This window comes from Phacochoerus africanus, chromosome 15, assembly GCF_016906955.1.
Source record: "Phacochoerus africanus isolate WHEZ1 chromosome 15, ROS_Pafr_v1, whole genome shotgun sequence".
NCBI classification, from domain to species: domain Eukaryota; kingdom Metazoa; phylum Chordata; class Mammalia; order Artiodactyla; family Suidae; genus Phacochoerus; species Phacochoerus africanus.
In genome coordinates this window covers 120976961-120994282 of record NC_062558.1, presented here as the reverse complement: position 1 = coordinate 120994282, position 17322 = coordinate 120976961, and the positions used below count along the sequence as shown (strand labels likewise).

The following is a 17322-nucleotide window of genomic DNA, read 5'->3' as shown; positions in this document are numbered from 1 at the left end:
GAAATATCTAGCCTTTTCTAAGAGCAACTGCAGGTGCCATGTACTTCTCTTGCTCTGGCTGACTCCTTGAGCTCTTGCTTGGACATTAGCCACAAGGGTCTCCCAACAGCACAAAGCTTAGGGCTCTAGCCTTGGGAGAGTGATGCTACCCACACACCACCCCTCAGCACCAGCCTAGCCTGGAAGAACCCAGAGGCAGCCATGGCCTTTCTTTTGTTCTTATAAATCTAATGTGCACTACAAATGCAAATGGGGAATCTGAGGAAAAACAAGGCTTCCAAAGTCTGGAACCTTACCCACAGTCTCTTCTGTCCTCTCCCTAAAGTGTCTCTCTCCAAGGAGTATCATTTCAAGATGGAAAAAGTCCTCCAGAGTCCCCAGCCCTACAACTAGTGGGTACATTAGATATATTTTGGTGGGTACATAAGATATATTTTTCTTAAACTGAAGTGCTGGCAAACCCACAATGAGCTTTGTTACCAGCAACTGGTAATAATGCTAATTGGGCTAATCAAACAGAAGGCACAGGTCTTTCACTAGTCTTCAAGTACACATTTTTAAACCAGGCTTTACAATTGTCCCCTGGATGGGGACAACCTGCCTTCTGGAGGAAACAGGCAAAGCTCTCCATTCTTAGGGGTCCTTTCCATGCACAATTTACTCAATGTACATTTCCAGAGGATTTACTGCACATTTATGAACAATGGAGGAGGCTGGTCTGTGTTATATCATTTCTGCAGACTGGGAAGATGAAAAGAGGATACTGGGCCATGAGGTTAAGGTACACGTCCAAAGTCACTGTGCTGTGACACCCGGTGCTTAAGAGAACTTCCCTGAAACTGCAAAGTGCTTACCATGCAGGGCAGTTTTCTGCAATTATCTTTATAAGGGGGGGGGGGGGCGGGGAGTCTTCAAATAATCAAGACTGAGAACAGGGGAGAGTGAGTCCTGAGCTCCTAAATAAGAACCAAAACAGTTATACATCTTTCCATCCCCCACTCCAAAATGGACAATGCAGCCTCCTCCTCGCCTCTCCCTTCGGATCCCAGAAACGTGAAGAGCAGCAGAAAACCTTTCCTTCTGCCGAGTGAGTCAGCCTAACTTCATGCGTAAGCTCTCCTCGAGTCAGCGGCAGCTCAGAGCTGCGGGTCTGTGTGCAGCCGAGATAAATTTGGGTCTAGAAGGGATGACGTAATGCTAAACCCGAGAGGTAGCTGCTGCCTCCCAGGGCTCCTGTCGCCAGGGCTGCCGGCTGACATCCCAACCACATGGAAAAGCACCACGACCCAGGTGCCTGAGCTGGGGAGAAAGGGAAAGGAAGGACAGGGGGCTGGGAGGAAACGGCGGGGGGGAGGCAGTGTTAATCTGAGATCACTGAATCTGGAAGTTTGTTGTTTTTTAACTTCGGTTTTCTGGTGAGATCAGGCCACTGGCAGAGGCTCAAACAGCTGCACTTGACTTCCATCCTGGCCTATCTCTTCCCCCTTAGAAAAGGGCTTCTTACATTTTATTAAATGGCCCTTATAACAGCAGCCTACTTGGGTGATTAGAATGGATGTGTTAATCTCTCAAAAGTCCCTTTCCCTCTTTTTTGCATCAACTTGGATCCAAGAAGAAATCTGCATTGCAGGACTCAATTAATATGCACATCTAAGACTTGCTTATCTGGGAGCACCCCACTTGGGGGCAAATGGTAAGATATTCAGAAGGATTTTGCTAGGACCATGCCAAGTGAATGTTCCCTGCAAAAAACATTTCATGGTTTGTTTCATAGAAGTTTGTATCATTAAGCTGATTCCTCAATCCAACCTCCATTTTTTCAGAGGAGAAAACAAGCTCGGAGAAGTATGGTAACTTACCCAAGGCCACACAGCTCTTCCTCAAACCGATGGAGCAAGGTTTAAGACTTAAGCCTACAGACTCTCATCCTGTGCACTGGACCCATCTAATAATTCTTTTTCTAGCTGATTTGTGTTTTTAAAAATAAGTAGATAAATGAAGTAAAATACATTCTCTGCTTTTTTAAATGTGTAGAGCCCCAATCCTTTAAATATCAAAATCAAGTTGCATTCCAAAGGGATCCAAAGCCTGTTCTGTTTTGTTTTCTGTTCTAGGTTTCTTCTTCCCTAAGGAAAGGTTGGTCTCAGAATCAACGCCTCTGCTGGCGATGCCCACAAGCCAGGGGCCCAACCTCGCTACACCACTTTAATTAAAATACCACCACAGATAAATGATCTTTGTTGCATGGAAGTAGTTTCCTTCATTAGGAATGCCTCCTGAATACTTTTTTCAAATGACATTTCATCATGTGTTGCTGTAGTTATGTGTTATTCTCCTTTAATTTGTGGTTATAATCATTTATACTGATAGATTTTGGCATGTATTCTGGTCAGCCATTTTATGTTGTTCTTGAAAACACTGCTCATTCCATGAGTTATTATTTTGTTTAGAATGTTTGCATCTATATTCAAAAGCAAGAACACACGATAATTTTTGGTTGCACTTATCAGGTTTTGGATGCACTGACCTCTTCTTTTAAAGTTAGATGCGACTTGATCCTAAAGCCTTAAAAAACAAAAAAAGATTATCAGAGGCTTTCCCCAGCTGCTAAGAGAATGCCCCACATTCTTGCCACAGCCCCGGGTAATCCTCCCTCCTCTGCCAGGAGCCTGCCCACAGTTGTGCTGCCTCTACCTCTGGGCATCACCATTCCCTTCCAGGCAGCAGAAACTTGTGGAGGTCACTCTTAGGCCCAGCCAGGCCCTGGACACGAAATCATACTAAGTCCTGCTGCCTTGTGGCTGAGTTCTCAGCCTCAGGTACGTTGTTTAGAGTAAAACACCAGGCCTTTGCCTGCCCAAAGACATCTGTGATCTCGCCATCTCTTCCAGCTCCAGCATTCTGATTCGAGGATTCTGGGATTCTCCAGAGATCCTAGAATGATATGCCTCCATTTGCCTACTAGCTGCTATATAATGAGAGCCAACTATGTGCATGGTGCTACTCGTACAACCAGTTCATTTAACTCTCACTCAACACACCTCTGAGATTCCTGATTCCCAGATGAGGCTCAGAAAGGTCAAGTGATTTGCCCAAGGTCACACATGTAGCAAATGGATTCAAACCTGGAGTTTCGAACTCTTGGACCCCTTAGCATACATCGGGGCATGTCAATCAGACATAGTCAAGCAAAATTGGTTAGGGCAATGGTCTCAACTGGGGTAATACTATCCTCTCAGGAGGCTTTGGAGATTTGTAGGAGTGTGTTTCTTGAGTGTCAAAATGACTGGGGCGTTCTATTGGCATTTAGTGAGTAGGAACCAAGGATGTTAAATCCTGCAGTATTCTAGACTAACCTGCTCAAGAAGAACTGTCTTTTCAATAGTCCCCTTGTTGATAAAACATTAGATCAGAAGGTTAAAGTCAGAGAACTCATCATTCACTCAGCCGATATTCCTCAAGCATCCATTATGTGCTGGGCACTAACCTAGATGCTAAAGGAAATAATGAACAAAACTATTGGTCTCTGCGCTCAAGGTGCTTGTACTCTAGCCTGACAGACTAATGGTGAACCAGTAAAATCATGGTAACCTGTAATAAGTGAGATAAGGGATAAATAATAAATGAGGTACAGCTGTAGCTTAGGTCAGGTGGGGGAATCAGCGTGCTCACAAGGGCCCCGCAGGCCAGCTTCTCAAACTTTAAGGAGCGCACAGATCAGCTGGGAATTGTGGCAAAATGCAGATTCAGATTCAGCAGCTCTGGGGTGGGACCTGGGAGGCCCATCTCTAACAAGCTCTCAGCAAACACTGAGGCTGCCCACCTTCAGAGTTCACACTGAACAGTAAGGGTGAAGGCCATTCAGGGAACTTAGATTTTAAGTGAGACAGGAAAGAAACAGTTGAAGGGTTTTCACCAAGTAAATGACACAGAACCAGTTATATGTAAGATCACTCTTGTTTCCTAGATCTTGATGGAGGAGAGGAAGAGGCTGGACCCACCCATTTGACCAGAACCAGCTGGCCCACCCTGTCAAGGTGGCAGCCAGGGCCTGAAGCTCATCTGTGCAGCTCACATTTGCCAAGCATGGGCCACACCAGTTGCCATACAAGCTCAGGCACCTTCAGAAAACCTAGTAGAGCCTGACAGGGTGTGGATCACACCTCTGACACCGTAGCATGCAGTCTCAGGAGTCCTACTGGTTGGGTGAGTTTCCTGGGGGTGTGGGGCAACATGGTACCGCAAGGGCAAATGGCAACACCTTCGACCATTGCCTTCCAGGAAAAGGGCCCTGTCTGGCTTCGATGTCACGTCTAAAGATCACCAGAAGGTTTGGGCTGCCCTATCTCCACCCTAAAATAAACAGGAAATAAAGGAACTCACTCCAGGGAGGCAGCCCCAAGGGGATCTTCAGCCTGGACTTCAAACATTCCAGATTCCATTTCTTGCCTCTTGCTCTCTGACACTTTTCTCAGAGCCCTGAAGTCTCCTCCTCAGAAAAAAAAAAAAAAAAAAAAACCTGGTTTTGAGTCTCAGCTCCACTCTTTGTTAGCAGGTAGACTAGGGAAAGTTAGCCTTGCTGAAGCTGAGGCTTTCCTCATCTGTACAATGAGGATAATTACAGCACCCTCCTGTTGGGATGATTGTGAGGATGTAATATAAAGCTCTGAGCATTGTGCTGGCACTTAGTAACTGCTCAGTAAAAGGGGACCATTGTCACTATTTCTTTGGAAAACAGAGACAACATCACACTTGTCAGCAGCCCCCTTGGGGCTGAGAGAGACAAGAATTATTTATTGGTCTCTATTTGTCTGTTGCTTGCACTAGAACAGAGACCTAGAACTGGAAACCACACATACTGGATTTTGGAAGCAGCAAGCACAGTGCTTGGCTCCTCACAGGTGATGGAAAATGATGTGTTTATTGAGCTAAATGTTACAGCTGGTGGAAAGAACAAAAAAAAAAGTTGTTAGCAAGGCACTCAGTCTTGAGAGTCAAGAAAAAAGGCAGTGATGCTCAGGTGGGGTGGAGGTAAGAGGGAGGTAACACAGGGACGCCATAAGGTAGTTCTGGGCCCCTGGAGAAATAAAAACACAAGCCACGTGAGCTTGCACTCGCCACCCAACAACAGAAACAGAGAGGCCCTGGGCCTGCCCTCCATTTTAATGCAATAGTATTAAAATCATCCCAAATCATCTTTATTCAACTATCCTTGCTAATGGCAATAAAGATACAGAGTAAAATTCTCTCAAATAGCAGGTAATCCAAATCCCCTTTTATTAGCTTTAGTTTATTTAGTTTAAATGTCCCAATCTTTCTCTCCCTCAGGACACTGTTTATCTTTCTAATTTTGCTGTGTTTAAATTTCCTTAGGAGACACTGGAGTTGGATCTTAGAGGTATGAGGCCAAGGGCATGTCATAGGGGAGAGCAGGCTTGGTAGGAACACTGGTATGGACAATCCTGCAAGTGCAGAACGCCCCCATCTGTAAAGAACTAAGAGTGGAATGTGTTTATTTACAAGGTTGCTTACACAGTACTTGATTTCCTAAGCTCAGGCAGCTTAAAAAAAAAAAAAGAGAGAGAGAGAGAGTCAGATCTGTAAAAATTATAAGGATAAACACAAAACACAAAGGATTTTAAATACCAGGCTAGGGGTGGCTGGGTGCATGCAGGGAGGGGAGGGACTATTCCTTTTTGCAGGGTGCCCAACACAGATTTTTGTTCTGTCTATAGCAATGGCTAGAACCAAAAACACAAAGCCCAAATCAGATGCAGTCGCACATTGCTGGAGTTTACTTTAAGACTACTGAATTTCTACACCCTGGCAATGGAATAGAGTGTATGTAGCTCCATGAGGACAAGGACTGTGCCTCCAGGTCCTAGCTCAGAGCCGGACCTAAAGCAGTATGCACTCCTTAAATACCAGTGTGATGAATAGATGCACGAACAAATTCACACAACACATTTAGGGAGAATTCCTGGCACACAACATAATTCCATATTTCATAAAACTATTCGCCATGAGGGTCTTTTAAAGAGAAGTTCCCTAACCTAAATTTTTTTAAAAAAGGGATCCTATTTACATATATTTCCTGGAGATGTATTGCTCAAAACAAGGGTCACCTGAACTTTCAAAAATATTTCACAAGCAAGGGGCCCAGCACAGCACTCTGCCAAGATGGGGAAGCAAAGAAAGAACCTCCAGCTCAGCTCCGGAGAGGTGGTGGCAAATGCCCATTTGTTTTGGCCAGAGAGATCAAATCAGCTGCTGACAGCTTTAACACCTCCAGCCAGGCCACTCAGGGACAATAATATCAGAGACAATTACTTCCCTTTAGTTCAGCAGAAAAGCCAGAGAGCAGGTGTCTGTTCCTGTGGAATTGAAGGTTCTCTCCAGAGTGAGCCAGCACTCCACCCTCCACCCCCAGGAGGAGGCCTCTCCGAGAAGACTGGATTTCCTCCTCCTCAGTTTAGGCTGCATAGCCATCCTGTCACTGTCACCTCCTTTGGGCTCCTCCCAACCCCACCCCCCAAATGTAAAAGAAAATGTTTTTTTCTAAATGGCAAAGTCAAATTAGCTTCATTTTGAAAGACTATTGAGAATGTTGCAACGACCTTTGCAATAACCGGACACACCCTGGGATCAGTAAACCAGGGTTGAAAATTGCTGACTTTTATGAGCACCTGACCTGTAAAACAAAAGCCCAGTTTGGGGCTCTGTCTGGGACCCATTCTCACGTCAGCTGGGAGGGAACACAGCCAGAAAGGACCTGATTCTGCCTCTGCTGTGTCATCTTGGGCAAGCCACTGTCCCTCTCTGGGCCTCAATCTCCCTGTCTATATAATGAGGATGACGGACATTCTGTGACCTCTGGGGCTCCTTCTGACCCTGAAGCTCTGTCTTACCACCTGCCTCCTTTCAAAACAAAACCCAAAATGGAGTGGAAGGAAGAATGGGAAAAGGAAGAGAGCTGATTCCAAAGGCCAGGCTCCAATAAGCCTCCCCCCAGCTCTGCCTGCTGGAAATCAGTTTCTTCATTCTGCAGGAACATTCCCATTTCTTGCTGGGTTGTTGCTTTTTATACTTCTTTTTCTTTTTCTCTCTCTCTTTTTCAACTCAAAAGCCACAAAACCACAACTCACCTCCACAGAATGGGTCATTTGGAAGCCAGAACTGTCGGAGGTTAGGTGTGTCAGGCCTGGCATACTGGTAGTATCTAAGTGAAGACCAGGCCAGGGCAACCATGTGCTTCTCCTCCAGAAACCCAGTTTAAATCAATATTTATCCAACTGTATTTATAGAAAGTGGTGGTGGTAGGGAAGAGGGGGTGGGGTGGGGAGGCAGGGGGATCTCAAACAGAACAAGCCACAATGACTGATGCAAATCTTTGTGGCCAATTCGTTTTTGCAGGGCCAGGCTTTTTTTAAAGGCAAAAGACCCAGCTTTTGATGAACCTGCTGTTGGCCCCAGTACCATAGCAACATCCCCAAGTCCTCTAATATGTCCAGAGGACAGACTAGGGAAAGGCAGCAGGAGGGGGGTGGTGTTTCCTAGGAGCCTAAACTTGAGTTAGGGCCAGGAGAGTTGAATGACTCTGAAAAAACAACAACAACAAAAACCCTCTCTGGTTGGCTCTTCTGCCTCCAGCCTCACTTCTAAACCCTTTCAAAGCAGGGTGTGTACTGGAAGGCCTTGGACAATCAACAGAGTGTCTCAAACACCTGCTCTGCCTCAGGTTGTTGGGTGACCTTGAGCAAGTCATTTTACCTCTTGACTTCACTCCTTGGCTGGAAAATGCACGTGTATACACATATATGGTTAAAACCACAGGCTCATTCCGGAATCAGAGGCCTAGGTTCAAAACTCAGTTCTGCCATTACTAACCATGTGACTTTTGGGCAACTTACTCAGCTCCCTGTTCCTCAGTTACCCGGTGTGTAAAACAGGGGTAATAACACTGCATACTTCATGGGGTTGTTGTGAAGAATGGAGGCAATAATGCATGGTTAGCCCCATACTTGGCATATAGTCAGTGCTTAAGAAATGGCAGCCAGGATTAATATTATGCAACACAATTAGTTGCTACTGCTGAATGCTGGCACCCCTCTTCACTTCCCTCAGTTCTCCCTCCAGACTTATAATGGCCATCCTCAGATGAAAGCCCCTATTTCTGGGTATGTCAATAGGAGAGTGTTTGGGACAGAGAGGGTGGGTAGGTGAGCAGCTGTAGTTTTGTCTTGTATCTGATGGAGCTTCTTTCCCCCTCACACCAGGAATGGCTCAGTTAAGCTTCTCCAACTTCCTAAAGTCCAGCTGCTCTTCCTGGGCCCCCTCCACAGGGTACCCACAGTCCTTGGGAGCACTGGGACTCTGAAAGCCACAACCGTATCTTCAAAAGTCTACTTCTGGCATTTACCAATGGGCAGAGGTCATATCTAAAACCGGGAAAAAAAAAAGTTGAATCTGGGGAACATAAGTTTGGATGCAGAGGAAATAGAAGCTTGATTTAAGAATGCCCTTTACATAACCCCACCAAAAGCAAATACCCCCATTCCACGCCCATCATAAGTCAACCCACAGAGTTTTAGGAAAAAAGAAATTTCACATAGTAAATGCTTAATATGTATTTGTGGAATGAATGAATCGTAAGATGCCCACCCTGCAAAAGTGTGACCTGCATAAACATTAGCTGCCACCAAAGCCCTCAATTTTAGCATAAGTCACCCTGGTTCCCTGCTCTCTAAACCAATAAATGATCCATTTTCAGGGTCTCAACTGATGCAGTCTCTGCTCTCCAGGCCTGACCTACCATCTCCTCATAGGCCCTGGGTCTTTATGGGCCAAGGGCAATCTGTATTGATTATGGGAGACATCCTCCCTCTTTGAAAGAGATCAGTATTTCCACCTCTTCTCCAGGTCTTCAGAAAGTCTGTCATGTGTTCCCTGGTCTTCAAATCTGCTGTGCCATAGCCAATAAGTGACAAATCCAACCAAAGTTTGTATATTAAGTGACTACTGTATGCTGCCTGTTATGCTATACACACGGTGACATGTACTGAAATACTGTAGGTGATCTTTTCCCTTAAGATGCTGATCATCTCCCTGTGGAGACAAAGCTAATGCATAGCAAACAAGTAGAGAATTTCATGGTACTGATGATCAAAGCTCAGAGAAGTGATTGTTTATTGAGCACTACTATATTCCAGGTACTTTAGCTAATTTTTTTTTTTTCTTTTTCGGCCACACCCATAGGCATATGAAAGTTCCCCCACTAGGGATCAAATCCAGCTGGAGCTGCAGCGTACGCCACGGCTGCAGCAACGCTGGATCCTCGAACCACTATGCTGGCCAGAGATGGAATGGGCACTTCCACAGAGACAAACTGGATCATTCACCCACTGTGCCACAGCAGGAACTCCTATTCCAGGTTTTTGGGGTTTTTTTTTTTTTTTTTTTTTTTGCTTTTTAGGTTAGGGCCGCACCCACGGCATATGGAAGTTCCCAGGCTAGGGATCGAATTGGAGCCATAGCTGCCAGTCTACGCCACATCCACAGCAACAATGGTCCTGAGACCAGTCTGCAACCTACACCACAGCTCACGGCAATGCCAGATCCCTGACCCACTGAGCTCGGCCTTGAATCTGGATCGCACCCACATCCCCATGGATCCTAGTCAGATCCACCTCTGATGCACCACAATGGGCACTCCTTCAGGTACTTTAAATGGAGCACCTCAGTTAGCTGTTTAGTAGGCAGGAAGCTGATGCTATTGTTCTCTCTGTACTACAAAATGAAATGAAACCCCAGAGAGGTTAAGTAGCTTATGCCCAAGGTCACACAGCTATTAAGCAGTGAAGGAAGAATTTGGGCCCTGCTCTGGGTGGCTGTGAAACTTTCATTCTCTCAACTACCATGACTTAAGAAACAGCCAGGGGAGGCTTCCTGGAGGAGGTGGTAACTGACCTAGGCCTTGAAGGGTGGGTAAGATGCACGTAACCCCAGGGCAGCAAGAGAATGAAGGCATTATAGACAGAAGGAAGAGTCTGAGTCAAACACCATGACTGTGAAGCCTGCTCGCTGGTGGGCCTGCTGGAAGGGAGCAGAGATTAAGTCAGGAAGGCAGGGTGGGGCCAAATGACACCACACAGCAGCAGCTCACTCCATCAGAAGGAAGAAGCTGCTCTTTGTCCTGTCCACGTCCCTAGGAAAACACCTCACCCTCAAACCCAGGCAGTCTACTCCAGAGAGAAATGCATGGCTTCTACTCCCACTTAATCATTCTTCTCTATCTTAAGCATTGCCCCAAAGCCCACATTCCCTAGACACTGGGAAGCCCATTTCTGTCCTGTAGACCTTACCCGTTACAGTAGTTTCCAACTTGCCTGCTGACCAAGTTTTATGCACAGAACACCCCTTTGTGAATTTCTTTCTTTTCCTCTTTCAATTTTAATCTTTACCAAAACAGGAAGTAAATATTTGTTCTAATAAACAGTCATTCCTAAATTGCTAACTTTCCACTGCACCTCAAATGGATATAGGTGATTATGTCAGGTTATTTATACACAATTTGTGATAACATGGTCACAGTATCCACGATGAATATTTCTGGAGGCCTTTAATTTGAGATTCTTAGGGACTCACATCAGTTGGAACTTTGGGAGAATGTATTTGCATATCCTAAAAATCCTTGCCTTGCACAGAGCAGTCAGTCAATACTGAGTGACTTAATCTGAACCCCCAAGAAAACTCATCATATCTAGATGGGAATAATTCAGTACTGTAGACCCATTCAGTGAGCACTCCTAGTTCAGAAACCTCAAGGAGGCAATGAAAGCAGTTCTGGCGACAATGGAAAATAAGGCCAGCTCCTGCCAAGTAAGTACTTTGCAAACAGTAGAAACGGAACGTGTTAACTCGTGACCAGGTTCTATGAGTGCATTTCGAGAATGTCTCACAGAACCCGAAATGGAGAAATGAGGCTCAACAAGCACCTCCGGGGTAAAGAGCGTCCCTCTAAGAAGGAATTGTACCAGCTGGCCACACTACAGCTCCCAGAGATTTTCTGGCTTGCTTCCTGGCTCCACCCCCCAGTCTCTGGCCTCAGCAACGCGTGACGTCAGAGGAAACTGAAGCTGTCGATTGGCTGAGCGACGCCGCTAGGTCAAGTCCAGTCAGAGGAAAGAAGTTTGTCTCCATGTGGAAACCATGTGTCTCTAGCTGGGAGGGGGAAGAGGAGGAGGCGGAGAAACTGAGATCAAGTGATTACTGGAGAACTGGCTGAAATGAAGGCGGGGAGGTTGTGCACCTGAGTCGGCCAGTAATGCCCTTTGCAGTAGTGACCTAAAAACAAAAACAAAACTAAAAAAAAAAAAAAACAACCCTTGCCCAACAAACAAAACTCGAACCCTCCACCCTCATCATAAAAATAAAAAAGCTGGGGCCCCTGCTTTCTTCCAAAAACCAGAGACCTGAGAAATGCTGGAATCCTATCAGAAAGCCTAGATTCCCCTCCCTCCCCCAACGACGGAATGATGTAAGCGTTTCAGAAAGCGGGGCTCTGAAGCAAAACAAGCCCCGCGCGCGCGGAGCGACCCGCAGTGCCCGAGCCCGGCGCACGCACGACCCGCCCCCCGACTCGCGTTATTGCTGTGCACACGCGGACCGCCGTGACGCGCGGGCATTGTGTGCAGCGAGCAGAAAACAACGGCGAGCGCCGCCAGCTCGAAGAGAAGCCCCCAGTAAAATGAGACAGACGTAGAGCCCGCTGTTTTCCATACCAGGAGACCCAGACCCGGAGGGAGGAAGGTCGAGTCTGGGAAAAATAAACCGGCCCCCGTGGGCCGTTCCTGTTTGCAGGGAAGATAATAAAGGATGGTGATGGTCGCCCATAGTTTGCAGGAGGTCACCCTGCCTGCGTGAGCTGGTTAGGGAGGGGGCGAGGGCCTAGGCCAGGGTCCCCGCAGTCCAGCCGAGCGCGGCGCCCCACGCTCTCGGGGAAATCTGGGGGCCTCTGGCATCACGTCATGCTGAGCCAAACAGCCACGGCGAAAAGAAGCAAGAGAGCTAAAAATACTCCCGCGGGGAGCCGGCCGAAGGAGGGGGGCAGCGGGGCCGAGGGGCTGATTACGCACACGAAGTTGACTTTGACTGGGGCGCTGAGGTTCCCGAGCCCCTCTTGGGGGCTTGCAGCGCACACGCCTCGGTAAAGGGACCTGGAGGAAGCCCTTTGGCTTCCAAGGTCTCAGGAGCCCGGTTCCACCGCCGCTGGCCCGCCCCGTGTGGGGCAGCCCGGCCCGGCGCGGCCGGCCCTCTGCTTACGTGACTGGTGGCCACGCCGGAGCTCCGGCACCGGGTAAACAAGGAGGTGGCGGCGGCCAAGGCGGCCGGGGGCGGGAGGTAGGGGGCGGAGGTCTCCGATTGTCTGCTAATGCGAGGTGGGGGGGACGGTACGCGGTGGAAGCTCCAGCCGCCTCCTCAGTACACCTCTCTGTGACGGGTGGGAGAGGGCAGGGGGCAAACCAGGTTTGCCACACACTGCCAAGGTGCCCTCTTTGGGTGTACCGGCCCCCCCGCCCCCCCGCCAGAGTCGGCGCCACGGGACAGGCTCTGGGGACCCGGGCAGGGGATAGCGAAAGAAATTACGCCCCTCCCCCCTCCAACAAAAGCAAACACACTAAACAAAACCACGTCTTTACCCAGCTTCCCACCAGCTCTGGCTTTTCAGAAACTACCCTCCTGACGAATGCACACTGCCCCCCCACCCCAAGCCCCCGTGAATAATCGCAAACTGACTCGGCTACACCGCCGGCGATGCGCCTTTCTCGCAAACCAGGGACTCTGAGAAAACAGGGGAGAAGAAAAGAAAAGAACGCACCGCCGACCTCCCAACACAAATCCTTGTTTTGCCTTAAGCTGCTGCACGATTTCGCTGCCATCACACGGTTACTTTAACCCCGAGGGCCTGGGTTGTTGGTTAGCTAAGGTGTTTTTGTGTTTGAGGGTTGTTGTGTTTTTTGGGGGGGAGGAGGCTGCAAGATCTGACACGTTGCAATCGGACCATTTCCCCCCCTTCTTTCTCTCTCCCTCCATTACCCCCCCATCTCACTGATCTTCCTACTTCTTCGGACAGATTAAACAGCCTGCTTTTCTCTAGTCCGTCTGTCTATCTGCCTCAGCCCCTTCCCCCTTCTCGCAGCTATTATTTGTGAGGATAGTGCTGGAGACGCCGCACACGCGTGCCCCCGTTAGGGCGCTGAGTCGACTGCCTGGGGAGGTTTGGGGGACCCAGCTGGCGGGGGCAAAAATCAAACAAATACAAAAAGAAGGCCAGGCCAATGTGGAACTCCCAACACCCCAACCCCACATCACTCTCCACCTGAATCTGGGGTGGGGGTGGGGGGAACAGCAGAAATCCACCAGCAAGGCACTTGCCTTCCTCGCCCAACGCGCTCACTAGGGAGCCGTCTCCCGGAAAATAAAGAAACCGCACATAGCAGCCCACACCTTCTTCCCCAACTATTGTTTCCTGAAAGATCCCAAAGTTTCCTTCTAGCTGCCTCCCCCTCGTCGAGTTTCCCGGGCGTAGGATGGCGGGTCCGGGGCAAGCTGCTGGCTCTGCCTGGCTTTACCGGCCTGTTTCTTTGGGGGGGACACCCCAGGGCAACAGAGGCGCAGGGGGACTGTATCCGTGGACGCGATGGCGTGAGCCCAACCCTGCTGCGAGAGGAGAGGAAAAAGCAAAGTAGACAGGAGGGAGAAGCAGAGCCGTGCCAGCCCGAGCCCACGCTGTGGAGGGCTGTTTGGTTGTTGTTGTTATCGTTGTCGTGTGTGTCTGTGTGTTTTCTTTCTGGAACCGCTGAGCTCTGCCTATGGTTTCCAACTTTCGGCTTCTAATCCCCACCCCACCCAAGAACGAGCTTCAGAAAAACAACACTTGTCTGCCGGAGAAGGCTCCGGAAAAAAAAAAAAAAAAAAAAAAAAGGGAAGAAAGGCGACCTCGAAGAGATGAGCTCTCGGCTCAGTTGTCAGCAAACAACAACACTCCCCCGGCTCCTCGGCCCAGCGGTCCTCCTAGCCTAGAGGAGACGGACAGACAGACGCACCGACAGCCCCCCCCCCCCCGCTCCCGCTCGTCTTTGTTACATCTTTAGCAGCTTTGTGCGTGCGTGTCCTTTCTCCGGTGTCATCGGCTTTAATGCCGAGGGCTGGATGTGTGTGTTTGAGGGAGGGGGCCAAGCAGGCGACAGGGGTTGCCCAAGTGGGCGAGGAAGAAAGAGCCGGGCGCCGAGGAGGAGCCGGGCCCCCAAACTTACTTTTGTTTTCTTTCTCGATCTGCTCCAGGTAGCTGGCGGCCTCGAGCAGAATCTGCACGTTTTGCAGAAAAGTGTTGATGTGCTTCTCCATCGAGTTCTCGCTGGTGTTGAAAATGTCCGAGAAGGGGCACCTGAGCTTGGCCCCCGCGGGCTCCTCTGGCTGGGCCGGGGGCTGGGGCGCGGCCACCGCCGGGGGCGCGGCGGGGGCCAGCCCCGCGCCCTCGCAGCGCGCTTCCTTGCGCGGCCGCCCGCGTTTGCCCATGGAGGGACCGGGGTCCGCCAAGCTCGTCCTCTTTTGGGGCTGCGCGGCTCGGCCGAGCTCCGGGCCCCAGGGGAGACCCGGCTGGCTGAAGCAACTAAAGCGCCGAGGCGAAGAGGCGACCTGACTTCCCGAGCCTTGCTGCGTGCAGTTGTGTGTTTGAGTGTGTGTGTGTGTGCGTGTGCGTGTGTGTGTCGGTCTCGCAGTGGGTCTGTGTGTATGGGAGATTGAATGAACCTACAGGACGGACGGAGGCGCTCTGGCGCCTGGGTCCTAGTGCGAGCCTGTCGCCATCCGACCGGTCAAAATAAAAGGTGGAGACTAGCGCGGCGGGGACCGCCCCCTGCTAGTCCCTGCGTACTTCCCCGCCTCTCCCCAAATCTCACCACAGTGTAGAACGTATTATTTCCGAATGGAAATAATATTCGATGGCTCTGAACGCACCTGCAAAAAAGCAAACGACTAGGCTACTTTCTCCTTACGTAAAATTAATAATGCCTGACACATAGTAGGTTTCCAATAAATGGTAGCTGCTATGACTTAAAAAAAAAAGTCCAAAAAATCATCACATGTAATGTTCAGTTTTCTCCCCCCAATCCACACACTCATTCACAGAGGCAGGGGTGTCTGCCTTCACAGGGCCAAATGAAATCCCCAGGCCACCATATCCCAGTTACAGATTTACTCACTTTCTGTCTCCCTTCAAATGCAAAGTTATTTTCCAGGAAGGGGGAGGAGATGCAAGCATCTCTATCTACACTCCTCTTTCCCAGCCTTAGTCCAGCTGTGCAAAGCTCACAGTAGGATGCCTCCACACCTGGCCCTCTTTTATTTGACAGAAAGGCAGAAGTGGCAGCCCAGGAACCTCCCACCTCTACCGCAGCTGAATTCCACCTTTTGGCTCTGAAGAGCCCCACCCAAGTTGACATTGTTTTCACTGCTCCTGCAGAGCTAACAGTTAGGGTGTACAGGAACCCTTGATGCTTTCCAGGTCTGGGGTGTGTGGTGGGAGTCAGGGCCCTTGGGAAGTGCCACAGAGAAGGATTCAAGTCCCAGCTCTGCTCTGTATAGGCTGCGTGAGCCTGGATGAGTCCTCTAACCTCTCTTGGCCTAAGTTTCCCCATCCGTGAAAACTCTGATAAGAATAATGCATTAATTAAATTATAATCGCCCTTAGGATGCTGCCTGGCCCCTAGTAAGAGCTTTTGCTTGCAGTATAGATCCAGAGAAGAGGCTGAGTCCCCTACTTGCACCTAAGCAGGGAAATAAGTTGCAGGAAGCAAGACTTTTCTGCACTTGTTGGAAAACATCTTTGCAATAAGCCCTTCTAAATATTGTCACCTTGCAAGGCCACCTGGAGTTTTCCTGCAGGGGAACTATTTACATAGAAGACATCATGAATGCTGCCCCTGGATTTGTGCCACCCAGCTACCTTACTTAGAGACAGCTTTGTACACATTCATCAGGAAGAATTTTACTGGAAATGGAAACTTTTTGGAAAAAAAGGAGAGAAAGTACACTTCTTTGTGAAGCCCCTTCCATGTAGAACAGTACACGCACTCTCAGGAAAGTCTTGTGTGATTTTGGACTACAGTAACCCGCTGCTGATATAACAGGAACAGTCAGTAACTGGCATTTTATAGCCAATATATTCACATTTTGTCCCATAATATAATCATACTACCCATACCCTCTGCTCATTTTCCATCTTGGTTGGTCTCTGCACCCTTTGGTTAGGGTAAAGGAGACTCTCATAAAGCTATGAGATGAAAATTCACCTTCCACTACCAGAATAATTACTTACTTTTTGTTCTGTTGGAGCCATAATTTGAGTTACTCATGTTTAAAAATCTATAGGAGATCCCCTCTCGGCTCAGTGGTTAATGAACTCGACTAGTATCCATGAGTTCGATCCCTGGCCTTGCTCAGTGGGTTAAGGATCCAGCGTTTCTGTGAGCTGTGGTCGCAGATGCAGCTGGGATTCTGAGTTGCTGTGGCTGTGGCCTAGGCTGGCAGCTGCAGGTCCGATTCAACCCCCTAGCCTGGGAACCTCCATATGCTGTGGGTGAGGCCCTAAAAAACATTTTTTTTATTAAAAAAAATCTATAAACATCTAAGGACTTTAGGAAGTACAGTTGCAGACAAGTTTTATCCAGTGCTGTTTTGCACAAACTGGCGCTTGTGTGAGACAGTCCTGATCTCCTTTGCCCCAGATGAAAGATGATAGAGAGGCAATGAACCACTGAAGCCTGGAGAAAACTTTGGTCTCTTTAACTCTCCGGTAGAGGCATGGGCCAAATGTGCACATATGCAGCACTGCGACCTTCATATATGTATATACATACCCACCGAGATAGGCACACCCCTCACAGGAGTGCCAGGGTGGGGGTAGGGTGTTTTGCCATTATTTATTTAATCCCTGTTTCATGTCTCATAGGTCTGCGAGCTTCAGAAAGCCCAGTGGGAATCTTCAAGCTGGGCCACGGATCTGACCAAAGCCAAAATAAACAATGGCTTGAAGAAAATCTACAAAAAAAGTGCTGATTTGCACTATTCCCACAGTCAGCCACAGCCCCCACCGTCATTCCCATGGAAAACACCACTGCTGGTGCCAGATCAAGTCTTCTCCCCCCACCCCATCATAAGGGCATTGTTTTTTGTTATTATGTGAGTTCTTAGCATCAGACAATGGCACCACAAGAGACACAGTGGAAGGAGGAGAAATGCCTTTTTGTTTCACAAAGTCTA

The 17322-nt window shown here is 48.7% G+C and overlaps 1 protein-coding gene across 1 annotated transcript in view; it reads right to left on the bottom strand.

Moving 5' to 3' along the window:
* Positions 1–14829, bottom strand: part of MXI1 (MAX interactor 1, dimerization protein) — a 78797-nt gene extending 63968 nt beyond the window's left edge. The window contains exon 1 of the mRNA XM_047759570.1: positions 14316–14829. Coding sequence (XP_047615526.1) covers positions 14316–14577 — 262 coding nt within the window. The 5' untranslated portion in view covers positions 14578–14829. The remainder of the gene's footprint in view (positions 1–14315) is intronic.
* Between the last annotated feature and the right edge of the window lie 2493 nt (positions 14830–17322).